This window comes from Chionomys nivalis, chromosome 15, assembly GCF_950005125.1.
Source record: "Chionomys nivalis chromosome 15, mChiNiv1.1, whole genome shotgun sequence".
Lineage (NCBI taxonomy): Eukaryota > Metazoa > Chordata > Mammalia > Rodentia > Cricetidae > Chionomys > Chionomys nivalis.
Genome location: NC_080100.1, coordinates 66,684,043 through 66,704,923, shown reverse-complemented (window position 1 = coordinate 66,704,923; position 20,881 = coordinate 66,684,043). Strand labels below are relative to the sequence as shown.

Genomic DNA, 20,881 nt, shown 5'->3' with positions numbered 1-20,881 from the left:
ATGAAAATAGCAGCATGTCATGAGAAATCGTTCCATTGTCGTGTTTCTTTAGAAGAACAGTAGTGGTGTTTGGTTTCCCCCAAAATCCCTGGCCACTCTTGTATCAGGTTCTTGGACAACCAAGCAGTATCAGGAAGAAGTTCCATCTCTTGGAGTGGGTCTTAAATCCAATTAGATATTCTTTGGTTACTCTCATAAGTAGCTTTGTGTCACTATTGCAGTAGTACATCTTGCAAGCCAGTCATCGATTTAGATTGAAGGGTTTGTTTGTTACTGGTTAGCTGTCTGCATTTCTCTTTTGGTAGCAAAGTACCCTCTATTACCATGAACATTTGTCATTAGGAGTGAAGGCTCTCTTTAGACAGCAGCTCAACTTCTCTACATTCAACATGTTATGTTGGCATTTTCTTCAGCAGTAGATCTTACTGTCAGATTGCAGAGAGCGGGTAATAGTCCTGACAATATCCTGGGTTGTTTGGGGCATTCTTATGGGACACTTTTGGGCATGACTTTGAATAGAGGTAATTCATTCCTTCACTGGAAACTTCATTTGTTGACAAAAATGTCTATTTGAACACTTTCTCCCCTGTTATTTAGTGATTTCATATATATTTTCTTCATATACATATTCTGAACTTTCAGACAAAATGGCTAAATGACATGGATAGTATCTGACAAATTTCAGAGAGTTACTCTGATATAATTATTGAAACTGAAGGGTATTATCCCCTAGAAGAAATGGTCTCCTATTGATAAAGTTTTCCAGATGTAGAATAATATAAAAAAAATCAGAATTCACATTTTTCTTATTATATTAATGCAACTTAGTAAAATAAAAGAAAATGCACTTCTGAATAATAAACTGGATTTTTTAAACAAATCCATCTTTTTTCAAAACTGATGGCCACCTCCTTATGTGTATCACAGGATGCTGTTTGGGAGAGACTTGCAGTCTCAGGTATGGTCCTTAAAGAAAACATTAGCATGTTTGCTGAACTTTCCAAACACAGATACGTTCTTGTAAGGCTATTTACTTTATGTGTCAGCTTTGGTATTGTCCCATATTGAATTTACCAACCTACTTCATATAGCTTGAATATAAAGTGGCAAAATTATTACATTTCAGTTGAGCAACCACTATATTAAGCTCTGTAACATGAGGGCTGGCTTGTTGGGGTTTATGTCCTGCCCAGTTTCCCATCACTGGCAAACCCCAAGAGAAAATCACACAGAGATCTCCATAAGTTATAAAACTAATCAGAAGACTGAGCTAATGGGCCAATCAGTTTTATAACTTATGGAGATCTCTGTGTGATTTTCTTTGGGGCTTGCCGGCTGTGGGGTACTGGGTAGAACAGAAACCCCAACAAGCAGGCCTATTCATGTTGCAGAATGGTGCCCAACATGGATAACTGCATCCACTTAAAACCTGAGAGAGTAATTCTGGGCAGAAAAGAATAGAGTAAAGCATGGCTTCTTGGTAGCAGCAATCTCTCGGATCTGCTCTGCTTGCTAGAGGCAAGTGCTCTCATTTAAGAGAGCCTTCCTGACTCAGCTTTAGCTGCAAAACCCTGCAGCTCTTTAAGAGGTCCAGACATGAAACACTTAAATGGTGTTGATGAAAAGCTGACTGCATGCTTCTCAGTTTTCAGCCGTAGCAGGAAAAAAGTTTTAAAACACTGGCTTTCTGGGCCATCCTGTCAGTGCAAACTCTGACTCTTTGAGGCAGGAGGTCAGCTACAGAGAGAGCATTTGGCTGTTGCAGCTTGCTTGCTGACAAGGACCTTAAAAACACCATAGAGTTATGACAATAAACATGGCTACAGTCAGTACCTCCACCATGAGGCTGAAATCACAAAAAGCCAAGAAATGGACTGGATCCAGCTGTCAAAGCCACTGTTTAATCCCACCCATGTTGCTTGGTTAATTAAAGACTTGTGTAGTCAGAGAGAGAGAGAGACATAGAGAGAGAGAGAGAGAGAGAGAGAGAGAGAGATACACAGTAAAGAAAGATTTAAAAAAAACCCTCTAAATGGTTTACAGTTTGTTAAAAATATATACAGACTTTAAAAAGGGTTAAAGTCCTTAAAAGAAAGAAAGAAAGACATTAGTTTGGGTGTGGTGGTACACACTTTTAATCCCAACACTTGGGAAGCAGAGGTAGATTGACCTCTGTGACTTCAAGGGGCAGAGGTAGATTGACCTCTGTGACTTCAAGGTGTGGTAGCACATGCCTTTAATACCTTTAATCCCAGTGCCTGGGAGGCAGGAACAGACAGATCTCTGTTAGTTCAAGGTGTGGTAGCACACACCTTTAATCTCAGCACTCGGAAGGCAGAGATAGACAAATCTCTGTGAGTTCAAGGACAGCCTGGTCTATAAGTTATTCCAGGACAAAGATATACAGAGAACCTGTCTCAAAAAGTAAAAGTAAAAATAAAAGAAATAGAGGTTAAAATAAAGCCACATAAAGATAGAAAATACACAGAGACTCTTGATACTATTATGTTCTCTTTGAATTGTTTGAATGCTGAGGAAGGAGCAACAGCTGCTAAAAGATATTTGCTTATAAATGCTGCTGAATTAATTCCAGATAGGTATTTTGAAAATACCTTGACTTCAAAACTGAAATCAAAAGGTATGTTACTTTGGAGAAGAGATTTTTCTTTTGTTTCCTCAGGAAATGAAAAACTGTGAATTCATTCTGAATTAAGAAAAATCAGGTTTGATCAAGGAAGACCATCTGAGAAATCTCCGGTAGGAACTGATAGCTTGATATCAGAGTTCTACATCCAAAACAGATTCAGGACTGCTGCCTGAGGTGATCAAGACTCACAGGATACTCCAGTCAGGACTTGATGATAATTCTCTTTAGGTTCCCATAACATTATCCGCACCCCCAACCAGCAGGAAGTAGCCTGGAATACTACGCCCATAATCCCAAAAAATGGACTATGGATATTTTCCTTTGTTTAAAAAAAAAGAGGGGGAAGTGGTGTGGGAGAATTATCTGTATTCTGTCAATCATGTATTTTAATAAAACACTGATTGTCAAGGCAGGAATTATAGGCAGGGCAACCAGACAGGAAGTAGAGGCAGGGCAATGAGAACAGGAGAATGCTGGAAAGGAGGAAGCTCATTCCTCCCACTCCTGCCCAGACCACTGAGAAGCAAGATGTAATCTGCCGGACTGAGAAAGGTACCAAGCTATGTGGCTAACATAGATAAGAATAATTGGTTAATATAAGCTACAAGAGCTAATAAGAAGACTGAGCTAATGGGCCAATCAGTTTTATAACTTATGGAAATCTCTGTGTGATTTTCTTTGGGGCTTGCCGGCTGTGGGGTACTGGGCAGGACAGAAACCCCATGAGCAGGCCCATTCATGTTACAAAGCTCCTGTAGAATTCTTGTCACTTTAAGTTAGAAACATGTTTATAGAATTTATTAATTATTGTAATAATGTTCATAAAAGTAAATTAGTACTAATTTTTATAGAAATTATGTGTTTGATCATATGCTTATAAAAGAAAAACATTATTAATTAAACAAAATGATTCTTGACTTCTCATGAGACATCTTCATAAGTAATTTCTTTCTGGCTTACCTAAAAAATTTAATTTCATGTTGTCTTAGAAAATATTATATTGAGATTAGATAGATAGATAGATTTATAATATAAAATGTCTGATAAGAGATTCTCAACTGAAATCATAAGATACCATTCCAATTTGAGATGTTTCTAACTATGGTTATCAAGAAAAATTTTGTGCCAAGTATATTGTGTTTGAAACAATGGCAAAGCCTGTTTTTATATGTAAATATATGTGTATCTTATATATATATATAAGTATATATCGTACTTATATTAGAAACAATGTAAAGCCTTTACATACATATATGTGTATACAAAGATACACACACACATATGATTTGCTGAGAGCATGTGACCTGCAAGGCTTTTACATGTAGCATCAAAAGAACAGAACATTTTGCAGTTTCCCATTTGTCATTTGGGAGGCTTTTGCTGCTAAGTGATATTTGAATGAAGTAAGACGAACATGCCTTTCTTTGCTTGGTGTCTCCAAAATAATCCCCAGTGACACTTCTTGGTTTCTGGTGATATTCCACCATAATGTAATAGCATTCTATCAAATATGTAATATTTAACATGCTCCAGGCACTGATTTTAAAAGCTTTAAATGAATTTTCTCACTGACTCCTCATGATACTACAGTGTGTTAGTACACTTCATTTAACAAAAGAAGAAACCAAGACACAGAGAAAGCTAAGCTGCTCAGCTAGTAGGCAGCAGTGCAGTATGGGACCCTTGTACCTGGCTTCAGGAGTCTGTGCATCGGCCCTCCAAACCACAGGCATCAAATAAAGTCACCGAATGCATAGCAAGTTACAGTGCTGAGGAAGTCTAGGGAGCACCCAGCAATCATAAAACTGATAATTGACATAGTATGCTTTAAAAGATTACAAAATGTCCAACAATAACCAAGAAATGAATCTGGAAAGACTGCTAGCTAATGTTTGGCTGCTACTAGTGCACAGCAGTTGACCTAAAGTAGTTGAATCAGTTCAAATTCTCTTGCCATGTAGTATAATTTCCTGATATTCTAATATCAAACAGTATGGCAGAAGCTAGCTTAGTGTTTTGTTGTGGTACACACATGTGTGCATGTGTGCGTGTGTGCGTGTGTGTGTGTGTGTGTATACACACACACCACTTCCTAGGTATAACCAAAGCCCCATTCTAGGAAATGCCTTAATGTGAGCTCCTTCTCAGTATTCTTAGTTCACCTAACACTGACGTCATTGGCTGCATTTGCAATAACGACAATTCCACTACAGGTCTCTAATTGATCAATGATTTTTTAAATTGGATTTGTAACATGTTCTTACTGAGAGCAGTATGGAGTACCTCTGTGTTTTTATACTAGTGTTTTTCAAGGTCCTTTCTGGGAATGACTAATGTACTAGCCTGGAGACATCAGTGGACTCCAGAAAATCTGTATAGTCTCAGACACAGCTACTATCCAGGGTGGGCTCCATCTACAGAGATGTGGGTAGTGATGCTGCTGGGTGTTGGCAGGACGATCATATCAATCAAGTTTTTTTGTTGAGACACAAGCACCTGGAACTGAGAATGCGTTAAAGTTAGAGATTCCAGTTCATTGACTTTTGGCTTTTGACAGGCTCCAGGTGATGCTGCTCCTGCTAATGGTGCCCACCCCTGGACAGAGACAGTTCACCATTTGATCTCCATTTTCTGCCCAGGTTCAGACTGCACACCTTGCAGATAGAATGTATTTACACTACAGTAGGAAAAAAAATAGTTCTGAAAGCTCAGAGACTGGATCTGAGTTTGACATCTGCCAAACACAGTAGGAGATCGCCAGCTGTCATCATAAAATAGTACAAGATGAAGTTCCCCTTCTTTGGGCGTCTATGTGCCTAGCAAGGTATTTCCCTCGTGTCTGTCACGTAGATGAAAACTAGGTAAAATAAATCGTTTCAAATTCTCTTACTACTCCTTCACAAATAGTTCGGGACATCAGCAGTATGGATTTTGCTATCTTGCACACACGGAGAATCAGACCTAATCTTGCTTGACTTCTAACTCTGATATTTTGCATTCCATCTTTTTAAGGGTACTTAAAATGTCTAATATGGCTACAGGAACTAGGTGTCCATTGGTAGTCAATGTACTTCTACACAATGTGTAATGGGATTGGGCATCGGACTACGAGTGCTCCTACAGGGTTTGTAGCATCTTTCTCCTTAGCGACTCGATGTGATCTAACATATCAGTTCCTTTGTGACCTTGAATTATCAGGGCTACTGTGTAAATATGGAAACACATGCAGAGAAGTTGTATAATTTTTGCACATGATTTTTCAAGTGATCCTTTTTTAAAGGAAAGAAGAGCCATTATTTTCCGAAAGTCTATTGTTTCATGTGAATTAAAAAGATAACACAATACTTTCTGAGATGAGTCTTTTTCTAAAGATGAGTTTTTGGAAATGATCCAGTTAATTTTATAACTGAGTTCTCTATTTAGAGGGCATTAAGTAGTATTAGGCACTGTTAGAGGCCGTAAATGCAACTGTCCGCATGAGCACATGGAGATTACCTTCATATAGCTCAGTTTCCAGGGGTTTGATTGCTGGTGAAAAGTGGAAAGCACAAACCTTATAAAGTAAATGAATAGAAATCAGAGAAGCTCAGCTATAGTTAGGACTTCTCAGACAGGATCTGGGGGGGGGGAACCAAGTGTTAAATGCAGTATCATTAAACTAACTCCCTTCAGATTCAAATTTGATCTTGTTTTTCATAGTGAGCTTTGTTGTGACACTGAAATTATATACTTTCCTTAAAATTATTTTTAGGTGCTGTTGCCCTCCCCCTGCGATAGCTGGTTTATTGGTCTACTGTTTTGGATTTCCTTGTTCTGAATGCTGTATGTTCTGCCCTCACATTTCTCATCTAACATCTTAGCCTCTTTTCTTCAGTGCCGTTACTGTCTGGTTGATTCAGCATCCCTGAGCACATGGCTCACTCTTCTATAACACTTCTGCCAAGTCCTGCAGTTAGTCAGCAGGAGCTTTTCACTAGCATCTTAGAGAAAGTAAAAGGTAAACATGGTTGGAGAGCAAACGCTGGTGTGTAATGGAGGTGTAAACCTGTGTTAGCTGCGTAAACACCCTCCTGATGCGCATCCTTTTCTGAAGCAGTAACAAGTTCAGCATTGAAAGGAGCTGAAGATGTTGTGCACTCTCTTCAGGCATTATCAAAGGGGATCTGGTTCAAAATCTTATATTCATTTTACTGTATAAAGTATTGATAGAATAGATGGAAGTTAAAGTAGCAGCTTTATTACTGGGTATCATTGCTGGTAGGTACAGGGTCAAAGAACGTGACTTCAAGAGTGCCAATACTGAAGTGCCGAGTCCAATACCTGTCTTCCCCCAGCTCCCCACTGACCACTTTCCAGTGCACTACTTGATCTGAAAAACCAAGTTGTTTTGCCTTGGCAAAGTCTGTCTTAATTAAAGGAAAATCATGGTTTAAAGGAAAGTCCTCACAGTCAGGCATACCACAAAAGATAAAAACAGAACAAAACAACTGGTTAATTCAACCAGTGTTCCTGGCTTGAGACTCCTTCCCTAGTGTGGAGGACAAGAAGGGTGGAGAAGCTACCAAAGTGATTGACTGACTGTGGAAGAGAATGAGAGAGACAGGACAAGGCAGATGGTGTCATATTAGAGGATTTCTCCTGAGTAAAATTATTCATTGCAAATAACAAAGTGAATGACATATATTTACACAATGATGCTTTAGGTACACAGAACTTGCTGATGTTTTTATTTGATCTCTTTTCTCTCCTCTCCTCTCCTCTGCTCTTCTTTTCTTTTCTCTTTTCTTTTCTTTGCTTTCCTTTTCTGACCCGATCTCACTTACATCCATCCATCCTCCTACCTCTGCCTTCTGAGTTGACCTCGTCAGTTTCCATTTCTTTCACTATTGAAGACATTATAAAGATATACATACCTAAATAATTTTATATTGGATAAACCAGTGTCTTACCCAGAGGCAGAAAAAAGGAAAAGGGGAAAAATGAAAGAAAGAAATATACCTGCATTTGGAAGAGAAGGAGGAAACCTGCGTGTTTCTGACTTTTTTAGAGATTTAATTATTTATGTCAGCCTGCATAAGCTTTTGTATACCACCTGCATGCTGGGACCTATAGAGGCAAAAACAAAAAGTCCTATCCCATTAAACTAGAATTATAGGTGGTTATGAACTGCCGTATGCCACACAAGAACAGTAAGTGAATATTTTGATGTGCATGCACAGTTGTTGGGAGTGTGATAGAAGAAGAATGTGGCCTCATAGTAATTAACCTCAGTAACTTAGTTATGTTTGTTTAGGTTTCCCCATGTGCCTGTATCTTCAGAAATGAGGGCTTTCCTTACCTTTTGGTACAGAGAACAAACAATAAGACAAAAAATGGTAAAGCAATTTAATTATGCTCAATTCTATCTTGTCGTACACGAGCCTCACTCATGCCCCTTTTCCATCCAACAGCAGCAAAATAACATGGGTCTCCCATCCCCCAAAAAGTAAGTTAAAGAAAGTCAATCCAAGGTGAGTTATCTTGCAAGGTCTAGGGGACTATCCAAATGAGAGATAGCACAAGAATACCACAAGGGTATAAGGGGAAAACTCCAAAGGAAAATAAAACAATGTGATTGGGCCTTTGGAAAAGGCCATGGCCTTTACTAGGTTCTAGAGACACAGCCCTAAACACATCTAGGCTGTTTGGCACTGTCCTGCCTGGCCTACTGGATAGGGGGACATTTCCCATTACTCACATGACAGCTCATGCCATCCAGCTCCAGTTCTAGGGCATCTGTTTTCTCTTCCGGCCTCAGCAGGCATCAGGTGTGCAAGTGGTACACAGATATACATACAGGCAAAACACTCATTTCCATTAAGGAAAACAAAAGATTTGAAAAGAATGAAATAGGGTATTACTATCATTTATGTCAGGACAATGGACACAAGCAGGAATGACAGTTATAAATTCTTACATGATTGTCATGATTCCATGTGTGCCTATCACCCAACATACATATGCCTGCTCACACAGTGAATACCAAGAAGTCAAAGCCCAAGCCCCTCAAATCTTTACCAGTGACTAACATATAATAAGAATATTAATTTTGAGAATTTTATACATGAGTACTCTATTTACATCATTTAACACTCCTCCCTCTCTCCCATACAACTCTTCCAGTTCCCTGCAACTGCTTCTAAAATTCAAGACCTCGGTTTATTTAAATCATGTATGTGTGTGGTGTAAAAGCGCTTGAGTCCATCTACTCTTACTCATATGTGCAAGTGTTTAGAGCTGACCACTTGGGATTGGGATTGGATAACTTAAGCAAGGAACTAGCTCATCTTGAAAAAAAAAAAACCTGATTCTCTTTCTCAGAAGCCATTGATTGTCTGTAGCTCTTTGTCTAGGGCGGGGACCTGTGAAACTTTCCTCATCCACGTTGGCATGTGAGCATGCGGTTATTATGTAGGTCTTGTTCTGGTAACCTTATTGTTGACATTTCATGGGTGCGCCTTGCCTGTCAGGACTGGAAGATGTTATGTCCCAGGATAACTGCTGCCTTCTAATTCTCAGTCCTCCCTCCCTGTTTTCTGTGATGATCCTGAACCTTGGATGTAGATGTATTCTAGGTGTACTAACTGGGGCTGGACACCTTGTCACTTATTTTCTTCATTGTGACTACTTACGGATCTGCATAGTATTTATCCTTGATCTGCTGGGGGAAAGCTTTGATGAGGGGTGAGAGCTACGATCATCCATGTGCATAAAGGTAACTATAGGAAGGGAAATTTCTCTTGTGTGATACTGAGTAGTGGGAATTTTCTTATGTAGTTTATGCTTTTGGGAGAAGTATTACCACCCTGTGTGGTACACACATGTGCACACACACACACAGAAGCAATTATGGAACTTTGGAAATGCACAACTTGTCAAAATGCAGAGATCAGAAACAGTGGGGTGCCCAGGCTTAGTTATTACAACTCAACACAACCTCTCTCTCTCTCTCTCTCTCTCTCTCTCTCTCTCTCTCTGTCTCTCTCTCTGTCTCTCTCTCTCTGTGTGCATGTATATATTATATATAAATGTGTGTGTATAAATGCATATATACATATATGAGAACATTTTTTTGAAAATGACTTAATTTTTGTTAAATTTGTTCTTTAATAACTCCATGCGTGTATAAGTACATTCTGATTATCTTCTCCCCAACCCTGTCTGACCTTTCAATTCCCCTACTCTCTACAAGTTCTTTTCCTTCATCTGCATCTATGTTTTGGGACCCACCATGCCTCCTGTGTAACTGTTGTAATAAAAGCGGTGGGGATGCGTCCCCAGCACCCGGCCACCCGCATGGCTTATGCCCCAAAATAATTACACGGAAACTGTATTCTTTTAAACACTGTCTGGCCCATTAGTTCCAGCCTCTTATTGGCTAGCTCTTACATATTGATCTAACCCATTTCTAATATTCTGTGTAGCATCACGAGCTGGCTTACCAGGGAGGATCTTAACCTGCGTCTGTCTGGAGTGGGAGAATCATGGCGACTGCCTGACTTGGCTTCTTTCTCCCAGCATTCTCTTCTGTTTACTCCACCCACCTAAGGGTTGGCCTATCAAATGGGCCTAGGCAGTTTATTAATTAACCAATGAAAGCAACAGATTAATACAAGAAGACCCACCTCCATCATTTCCCCTTTTTCTGTTTAAACAAAAAAGAAAGGCTTTAACTTTAACATAGTAAAATTACATACAACAAAACAGTTATCAAGTAAGAATTACAGTTACAATATTTATATCTATTTTATCTCTTATCATAACTAAGGAAAACTATAACTATAACTAACCACTCTTCAACTCCATCAAAGACTCCAGAAGGATATAATACTAAGGAAACAAGAAGTAAGTAACTTCTAAAATTCTAGAAATGACAGAGATATCTTGCTGCCTGTACAGCCACGCAAAGTTCCTCTGTACCGTTGGGGCATCCATCTTCGGCCTTCAGGCCCATAGTATCCAGCAGACTTTTCCATGAAACAAGAAATTTCAAAGACAGTTCAGTCACTTTCCGCCGCTTTTATTACAACACTAGATTGATGAAGGAAAAGGAAATGGGAAAGCACATTTAAATGACACACCAAATGAATCCTTTTTAGTTGAACAGATGCTTGAGAACTGGGAAATTATTTCTGATAAAAGTGGTCTGATTTCTGATTCTTACTGTATTATATTAATTTTTAGTAACATTCTTCCTCAAATGACCACCCAAAGCAAATGCCAGCTACTCTACCAGTGTATCAAATATAGTCAAAAGAACACCACTCACCAATTATTACAGCCAAATTCTTGAGGAAGTTTCCTGTTTCCTACCTGCCCATCTCTGAACTGATCATGGTTGATGAGGGGTGTCAGGCCTGACCAGACAGGCCTTGTCTGCATGCCCATCCCAGGAAGGTAACAGAGTTAGTGTCCCTCGAGACATACTGTGTGTACTATGAGTAGAAGACAAAGGAGACAGGGATGGACAATGATGACTATTTAAGTAAAGTTAATTTGGTTGAAATTGATATAAAGAAAAACTAGCATTGCTTTTTGCCTAAAATCTATGGTATTAGTTCTTAATTTTCAGGTACAAATGGGCTCTTAAAAGCAAAAGTAAGAAATAAAATTGTAAAATAAAAGTTATAAGCTTTCAAATGAACAAGAATAAGGAAATGTACTCATTACCGATGACCCTAAATAATATTAATAGAAGATATTAAAAATATTAAGAGATATGAGTTGATACTATCTCAATACATACTCTTGTTTCTTATGATACAGCTGTATATTATACAAGAAAAATAGGAATTATTTCTCAATTCCTTGTTTCATATAAATTCAGTGATGCCTTTTCTCTGATTTCTAATCTTTAAAGCAAGCCATAATGGAGTCAGAGGAGGGATGACAAGGACAATTAAAATAGCTTTATTGTTGTGTAATTACTCATAAGGTTTAATCAAGGAACTAATTGAAAAAATGCTTCATTCTGAAATGATAGTGTCATTATATTTAGGAAATATAATTTGTTTTTCATAATTGATTGCATAATTCAAAAAACAAATGGATTTTCCATGGTACACTTTTAGTTCTCTGAGCTATCTAGATTTTAAACATATATCCTGCATCTGCATGATTTTTATTTATTTTTATTTTATTTTATTTTTAATTTTTATTCTTTTTTAATTAAAATTTCCACCTGCTCCCCGTTTCCCATTTCCCTCCCCTCCTCCCAAATATCCCCACTCCCCTCCCCCTATCCCCACTCCTCTTCTCCCCCCCACACCATTCCCCCTCCCTCTCGATACTGAAGAGCAGTCCAAATTCTCTGCCCTGCGGGAAGACGAAGGTCTTCTATCTACATCCAGGAAGGTGAGCGTCTAAACAGGCTAAGCTCCCACAAAGCCAGTTCATGTATTAGGATCGAAACCTAGTGCCATTGTCCTTGGCTTCTCATCAGCCTTCATTGTCCGCCATGCTCAGAGAGTCCAGTTTCAACCCATGCTTATTCAGTCCCAGACGAGCTGGCCTTGGTGGGCTCCCAATAAATCAGTTCCACTGTCACAGTGGGTGGGTGCATCCCTCGTGGTCCTGATTTCCTTGCTCATGTTCTCCCTCCTTCTGCTCCTCATTTGGACCTTAAGAGCTCAGACCGTTGCTCCAAATTGAGTCTCTGTTTCTACCTCGATCCATCGCCAGATGAAGGTTCTAAGGTGATATGTAAGATATTCATCAGTATAGGATAGGCTCATTTCAGGTTCCCTCTCCTCAGTTGCCCAAGGTACCAGCTGGGGACATCTCCCTGGACACCTGCGAACCCCTCTATAGTCAAGTCTCTTGCCATCCCTAAGATGGCTCCCTTAGTTAGGATATATACTTCGCTGCTCCCGTATCCACCCTTCCTATATCCCAACCATCCCAATCCCCCAAACTCCTCCCATCCTCCCCTTCTCATGTTTCTCATCCCATTTCCCCTTTGCCCCATGCCACCTCACCCGCAAGTTCCCAGTTTTTGCCCTGCAATCTTGTCTACTTCCCCTGTCCAGGCGGATGACTATACGATTTTCTTTGGGTTCACTTTCTTATTTAGCTTCTCTAGGATCACAAATTATATGCTCAATGTCCTTTATTTATGGCTAGAAACCGATTATGAGTGAGTACATCCCATGTTCCTCTTTTTGGGTCTGGGATACCTCACTCAGGATATGAAAGCAGTGCTAAGAGGAAAGTTCATAGCATTAAGTTCCCACTTAAAGAAAACGGAGAAAGCACACATTGGAGACTTAATAGCCCACCTGAAAGCTTTAGAAAAAAAAGAAGCAGACTCACCTAGGAGAAGTAGAAGACTGGACATAATCAAATTGAGGGCTGAAATCAACAAAATAGAAACACAGAAAACAATCCAAAGAATCAATGAAACAAAAAGCTGGTTCTTGGAGAAAATCAATAAGATTGATAAACCCCTATCCAAACTAATCAAACGGCGGAGAGAGAATACGCAAATTAACAAAATCAGAAACGAAAAGGGAGACATAACCACAGACACAGAGGAAATTCAGAGAATCATTAGATCTTACTACAAAAACATGTATGCCACAAAATTGGAAAATGTAAAAGAAATGGACACTTTTTTAGATAAGTACCATATACCAAAGTTAAACCAGGACCAGGTGAACAATCTAAATAGACCTGTTAGTCACGAAGAATTAGAAGTTGTTATAAAAAACCTCCCCACCAAAAAAAGCCCAGGTCCAGACGGCTTCAATGCAGAATTCTACCAGAACTTCCAAGAAGACCTAATACCTATACTCCTTAATGTATTTCACAATATAGAAACAGAGAAGTCATTGCCAAATTCCTTTTATGAAGCTGCAGTTACTCTGATACCAAAACCACACAAAGACACAACCAAGAAAGAGAACTACAGGCCAATCTCACTCATGCATGATTTTTAAATGAGAAATATAGACAAAAATGTTCCCTTAAGGGGAAAAAAGAATTACAACATACAGGAAAACTGACCTCCCCTCTTGAAATGAACCTGTTATGGTCCTTCTCACAGGTATTTTTTTCTATAGCTATCCCCAGATACATCTGAAACCATGTAGTCAATGATTGTAGCCCTCAAGAGACTGTGTGTTCCTCATGTACAAACAGTAAATGGGTATGTGTCACAGGATGTTGTGCAGGGAAGGGATGAGAGTATGATCACATCCACTGATCCCCACATTTTTACTCTTTTCCAGAACAAGCTCCTGGCATAGAAAAAGGCGAGAAGGAAGGCTGCAGTGTGGTCGAAGCCATCTTTAAGGTTCTGTACCATTGTCACCTGTCTCCACAAACATTTGGACATGTTTTCATGAACTACATGGAAGAAGAACAGCTCTGGGACTTTTTGTGCAGCGTTCCAGGTATGAGAAACTTACCATTTATAATATAAATGCTTTATTGATACTTACATTGTCTTTAAATTTGTTTTCAAAGTTTGATAGATACCATTTTATTTTTGACTCTTGTTTGTATGTTCCATGAATCTTTTAATTGTAAGGGCTTCTGTTTGGGACCACTAAGCACTTGTCTCCTGTCAAATGTGATGTACATTGGATGTGGCGAAGAGAGGTGAAGGGGACATTATTGAATGAAGGGTCTCTTTTCTAATTTAAGCATTTGTCCTATTATAATAATTAAGTTGTATTTAGCATTCATTATGTTTTGCTTTTAGCATATAAGATATCAATAATCTATAACAAGTATTTTGTGATACTTTGGTCCCTGTATTCAATAAACTAATTGTCCTGACTTGGCATAAACTAGAGGTATTTGTGGGGAGAACCTTCTGTTGAGAAAATTCCTCCTGTAGGCAAGTTTGAAGCTTCTTTCTTTCTTCGACTGAAAATAGATTTTTATGTAATACTCTATCGGTTTCCCCAGCCCGGATCCTCCCTACCTCCCCACCCTTACAGCTCTATTCCTTCTTTCTGTCTTTAGAAAACAAACAGGCAAAAAGCAAACAGACCAGAACAGAACAGAACAAAACAGAGAAAAGGAAAGGAAAAACAAACAAATAAAAAGCATGAGAAGCACATGTACACACTGAGACATATTCCTGCACACACACACAATATGCACAAGTACACACTGAGACATTCCTGCACGCACACGCACGCGCACACACACACGCACACACACACAACACACACAATATGCACATGTACACACTGAGACACATTCCTGCATATATACACACACATACACAATATGCACTTGTACACACATAGGAAACCCATAAAACACAGAATCAGAAACCATAATATATAAACAAAATATCTGTAGGGTAAAAGAAAATGCTTAGACAAACCATTACAAGCAATATGTCTCTCAAAATACCATTGAGTTTGTAATGAGTTGGGCATAGGTCTGCCCTTGAGTGTGTATTGTATGCTCAAAGAAACTCCACTGGAGAAAACTAAGTTTTTCTTTGTGAGCAGTTGTCAGGTGAGGATAGCTTCTGGGTTAGGGAGGGAGATCATGTCCACTTCTCCCTGTTAGCACTGTGGCCCCATCTGTCTTGGAAGAAGGCAGACCCTGTGCATGGTGCCACTGTCTGTGGGTTCACATGTGCACCAGTCCTGCTGCGGCAGGAAGGCATTGTTTCCTTGGTGTCCTCCATCCCCACTGGCTCTTACAGTCTTTCTTCCTCAGTCCTGTGGACACGGGTTTCATGAAGATGTACCAGTTAGGACTGAGTGTTTCAAGTCATTTTCTGGATGAGGGCCTCTGTATTTGTTCCCATCTACTGCAGGAAGATGCTACTCTAATGATGGCCGAGCAAGACACTGGTCTGTGAGCGTAGCAGAGTGCCATTATAGTGCTACATTTACTTTCTAGTTTCAGCTAATGGCTACCTGAGCATTTTCGGGTATGGGTTCCATCTCATAGAGTGAACCTTAAATATAGGGCATTTTCTTGATTAATGATTGATGTAGAAGGGCTCAGTTCATGGTGGGGAGTACCACTTGAGGACAAGTGGTCCTGCTTGTGTAAGAGAGCAGGTGAGCAAGATGGAAGAGAAGCCAGGAAGCATGCATCTCCACAGTTTCTGCTTCAGTTCTCACCTCTGGGTGCCTGCCATGCTTCAGTGAGTCCTCAAAAATGTAAGGTGAAATACATACTCTACCTAAGTCGCTTTTGATCACAGTGTTTTATCACAGCAATAGAAAGCCAACTAGGAAACTAATAGACAAGACTATCTGTCATCTTTAGATAACAGGCATTTATTATTATGAAAGTAGTGCATTTCTATTCAAAGTTAGCATGCCTTCTCATTCCTTTGTCAAAAATATAATTAAAAATTGATATTGTGTTATGTGTTTGTGTATGCTTAGGTGTGTGTTCATGCATACATGTAACAGTGTGTGTATGTGTGAGTGCATGCATATATGCCACTGTATGTATATGTACATGTTTGTGCATGCATAAATGCCATTGTGTGTGCATGCATTTATGCCATTGTGTGTGCATGCATTTATGCCATTGTGTGTGCATGCATATACATGACAGCATGTGTGTGCGTGCATATATGCTACAGTGTGTGTGTGTATGTGTGTTGGTTAGAGAATATCTTTTGAGGGTTGATTTTTCTCATTCATTTGTTTTAAGACAGTCCTCCTTGTTTTCTGCTGCAATGCCACATTCTGCAGCCTATTTCCCTTTCAAGCTTGCAGATTATTCTTCCGTGTCTCTGCCTCTCAGAATTCCAGACATGTTCCCGTGTTATGGTTTCGTGTGGCTTCTCTTGGAGGGCCTACCTGTAGGCCAGGTAATTCACTCTTTGTGTCACACGCTCAAACTCCGCAGTTGTTATCCTGAGGAGAAAGGTGAGAACTTTGGGACTATTGTCTTTTTCTCCCATTGCTTTTCCACATCAATTATGTTTCTTTTTCAGCTTGTGCACATTCTTATACATGGCTTTGATATTATTGCCACTGCTTCTGTGTGAAATATCTGAACAGCTCAGAGTCATGGTGTCCCTGAACCTCCTGGATGTTCTGACTGTTCCACATATTACTTCAGTCTCACTTTACTATTCTGAAGTTATTAGTTTTCATCTTCTCTGGTCATTATCCTTATGACAGTGTTCTAGGTAACTTCATATAATGTTTCAAAAAACAGAATCTATTACATGAAGATTCTGTGACAATTATCCTCTTTATTAAAGTCTTATCTCTTAGATTTCTTGTCTTTTCTCACTGCTTTCTATTTCCCCAAAGGAGAGGCAGATTTCTTAGTACAAAACTAATGCAGGACTGCTTGACTTCCAATTTAGTCCTTAAGAAACAGAAATTAAATAACCTGTAAAGCTTACCATCCCCTGCTGCTTTAGCTTTTGTTTAATTCTCTCAGAAGATTATAATCAGTTAGCCTCATACTTCAAACACTTCTTTTTCTTCAAGTGTTAAATGCTTGAACCATTATTCATGACATGAAACCTTGGTAGCATGGAGTGATAAGGTTTACTTAACATGCTGTTCAAAAACGTGCAAATAAGTGTGTGCTTTGCTTTTCATTTGTATGTTCTTTACACACACGCATGTGCAGAGCTCATAGGGTTTGTATCTTTGTCATTTCTCCCCAAAAATCTCAGAAGTGCTTCTGTTGGTAATCATGCTTATTTATGTCATGCCATAAAGATAATATTTATGTTCATGACAAAAGTGGTCTTGTTTCTAAGACTTCTGTTTAAATTGGAAATATAGCATATTAAAAGGTAATATATTCATTTTCTCCAGGAATATGCCTCTTAGAGGTTGCCTATGCTCCTCTAAAGAGTCTTATTATACCCAGGTAAATACGGGTATCACTAAGTGGACTCCGTGAGTTGTTGAAAGAAAGAAAGAAAGAAAGAAAGAAAGAAAGAAAGAAAGAAAGGAAGAAAGAAAGAAAGAGCATGAAGTTGGAAGAAAAAATGGTGTTTGAAAGGATAGGGGGAGAACTGAGGGAGGGTAATTGGGAGTGAATTTGATGAAACCACATTATATGCATGTGTGAAATTCTCAAATAATAAAAAAGGAAATACAGCTGTGATGTTGGATTCCCCTCTGTATGCTGTGAATGTGTTTTATTATCATTGGTTAATAAAGAAGCTGCTTTGGGCCCATGGCAGCACAAAATAGGACAAGGTGGGAATTCCATGCAGAGATAGAGGAGAAAAGAAGGCAAACTCAGAGAGCCATGTAGCTGCTGAAGGAGACAGATGCCAGACAGAACTTTACCCAGTAAGTCACAGCCTTGTGGCAATGCACAGAATAATAGAAATGGGTTAATTTTAGATGTAAGAGTTAGCTAGAAATATGCATAAGCTATTGGTCACGCAGTGTTGTAATTAATATAGTTTCTGTGTGATTATTTTGGGTCTGGGTGGCAGAAACAAATGAACAGCCTTTGTCTACACAACTGAAACATAACATGACCTTACTACCAACCCTAGGTCCCTACTTCCACAAGTATAATTTACCTATCTACATCAACTTAATAGTACATTATTTTTAAAATCTTCATTGTATGTTTTTTCTTCTGATAAGGCTATAAAGGACTTCAACATAGCTCGCTCAGACAGACAATAGTCATTCTTACTTCAAGGCTGACAAAGGAGTGCTGGCATCTCTGAGACCCTGTCGGTGTCGAAGGGATATTCACAGGGGCCATGCTGATCTAAGAGTCTCATGCTGCCACTGGGGACCAGGGTGACATCCAGCCCAGACTGCTGCTGAGGGTCATTTCTGGGTCCATGGCCTTGCTGCAGCTGCATTCTGTGTCAGTGGTTCCTGTTGCCACCCAGTGACATGCAGAGGACTGTAGTCTGGGCTGACACCTGAAGCCATATTAATTTTTGAGTATCTAGCTGCCACCAGGGCCATACACATTTGGGTTTCCTGTGCCACCAGACCTGAACTGTGACTGAGGGCCATATTTGGGTCCATGGCCCTACATCTATACTTAGTGTCTGTGTTGATGTCTTTGGCTCCTATTGCCAGTAAAGGACAAGGAGTTACCCAGACTGCCACCTGGGAACATGTTGGTGTTCAAGGGTGATCCTACTACTGGTCACAGATCAGGGTGACCCTTGATATCAACTAGGGCCATGATGACATCCTTGCCTGGGATGCTGCTGAGGACCACATCTGGGTCTGTGGTCCTACTGTAGCCTGGGTCTGTGCTGATGTCCACAGCCCATGTTGCCACCAAAGGCCACACAGATGTCCAGGATCTAGGCCACCACCTGTGTCCATGTTGGTGTCCTAGGGCTATTCCACTGCCCTGAGCCCATACAGACTTGAGTGCCATGCACTACCACCCTGGGCCATGGCATTATGGGGGCCTGAACTGTGCCTGGGTCCTTGGCCCTGCTGCAGCCTCGGTATGTATTGATGTCTATGGCTTCTGTTACTACCAAAGACAGTGAGGCTAGGACTGCAGAGCTGGCTCCACTCCTCACTGACTGACTGCAGCACTCAGGACAGCAGTGTTCACCAGATATGTGGATGTGGGTGAGCCAGCCCTCAAGATGTGAGTAGGAGAGCTAGCCCACTCCCTGTCTGCCGTGTGGTGGCATGGGTGAGGGAGAGATGCCCCACTGGCCCCTCCCCCTTGCTTCTTGCTCCTTGCCTTTTTCGCCTCACCACCTACTGCAGGCAGGAAAGCTGGTGCGAGGTCATGAGAGTGGAAGAACTGCCCCTGCCCCTCACTGACTGCAGCACTCAGCAGAGCAGGCCCTGCACCTCACCCTGGCAGCCCAGTAGACCTAACTCTGTTGATGGGGTTGCAGGAGAGCTGGCCCTGTCCTCTTCCCCCTCATATGCTATGTGGTAGCATGGGTGAGGAAAAGATGCCCCCCCTCTGCCTTTTGCCACCTGTGGCAGGCAAGAAAGCTGGCCCCAGGATCATGTGAGCAGGAGAACTGCCCCTGCCCCCCATCAACTGCAGCACTCAGCAGAGCAGGCCCTGCACCTTACCTGGGTAAAACAAAGAACTGGCCCTGGTGGTGTAGGTCTTGTGAACTGAACCCAAAGGCCTGACCCTGCTCCTTATTGCCTGCTGCATTGGGTGAGCTGGCCAGGCCAGTGCTGGGGAGCTCTCCTAGGTGGTGAGGATGAGGGACAGGTGCCAAGCAGACTAACCTAGCATCACCCAGGCACAGACTCAGGGCTATGAGTTATCCCAACCCAACATACATCACATGTATGAATTGCTGGAGAATGTGAAGGGGCCAGACCTACAAATTCAAAGCTCTAGGACCTCCATGACACAGGGCAACAACGGGATATCCAAGAGGAGTCCAGTGAGACCCAGTATCGATAGTGTAGCAGAAGCCAGAGGCCTCCAACCAGACCAATGCATTGCAATGAGCTTACAAGCCAAGGTGCAGGGGATCTAAAGGGTAAACTGTGTGACTCACTGTGACACATTACAGCTTCCATTGTGAGATTTTGTTTATTTGTTTGGGTTTTTGATTTGTCTTTTAAATTTAGTTTTACTTTGGAGAGAAGGTTGCAAGGGCAGAGGGCGGATTTGAATGAACAGGGAGAAGAATGTGATTGGGGTGTGAAATTCACAAGCAAATCAATAAAAAGTTAACATAAAAAATAAAAAATAAATGTTCATGTACAGGTTTGTTTTTTATTTTTTGTTTTTTGTTTTTGTTTTTCAAGACAGGGTTTCTCTGTGGTTTTGGAGCCTGTCCTGGAACTAGCTCTTGTAGACCAGGCTGGCCTCGAACTCACAGAGATCTGCCTGCCTCTGCCTCCCGAGTGCTGGGATTAAAGGCGTGCGCCACCACCGCCCGGCCATGTACAGGTTTTTGTGTGAACGTATATCTTCATAACTTTTGCTATATAGGAATGGAATTTATGGCTGATAAAATGAACTTATGCTTAATTATTTGAGGAACTACCATAGTATCATCAATATTATATTTCCACCAGCTTGTTGTGAAGGTTCTAATTTCTCCATGTTCTTGACAACTCTTAATTATTTCTTGACTTTTTGATTATAATCATTTGGATATATTTTAATGAATTTCATCTTACTTATTTTATTAATTTATTTGTTGTGTGTATGTGTGTGAAGCATGTGTGTACCATGGAGTAGAGGTCAGAGGATAATGTAGTGAAGTCAGTTCTTTCCTCCATCTTTCTGGGTTTAAATTCAGGAGGA

General features: G+C 40.4%; 1 protein-coding gene across 1 annotated transcript in view; it reads left to right on the top strand.

Moving 5' to 3' along the window:
• Positions 1-20,881, top strand: part of Kiaa0825 (KIAA0825 ortholog) — a 442,157-nt gene that overhangs the window by 162,477 nt on the left and 258,799 nt on the right. Inside the window, exon 16 of the mRNA XM_057790199.1 lies at positions 13,915-14,079. Within this exon, the coding sequence (XP_057646182.1) occupies positions 13,915-14,079 (165 nt within the window). The remainder of the gene's footprint in view (positions 1-13,914; positions 14,080-20,881) is intronic.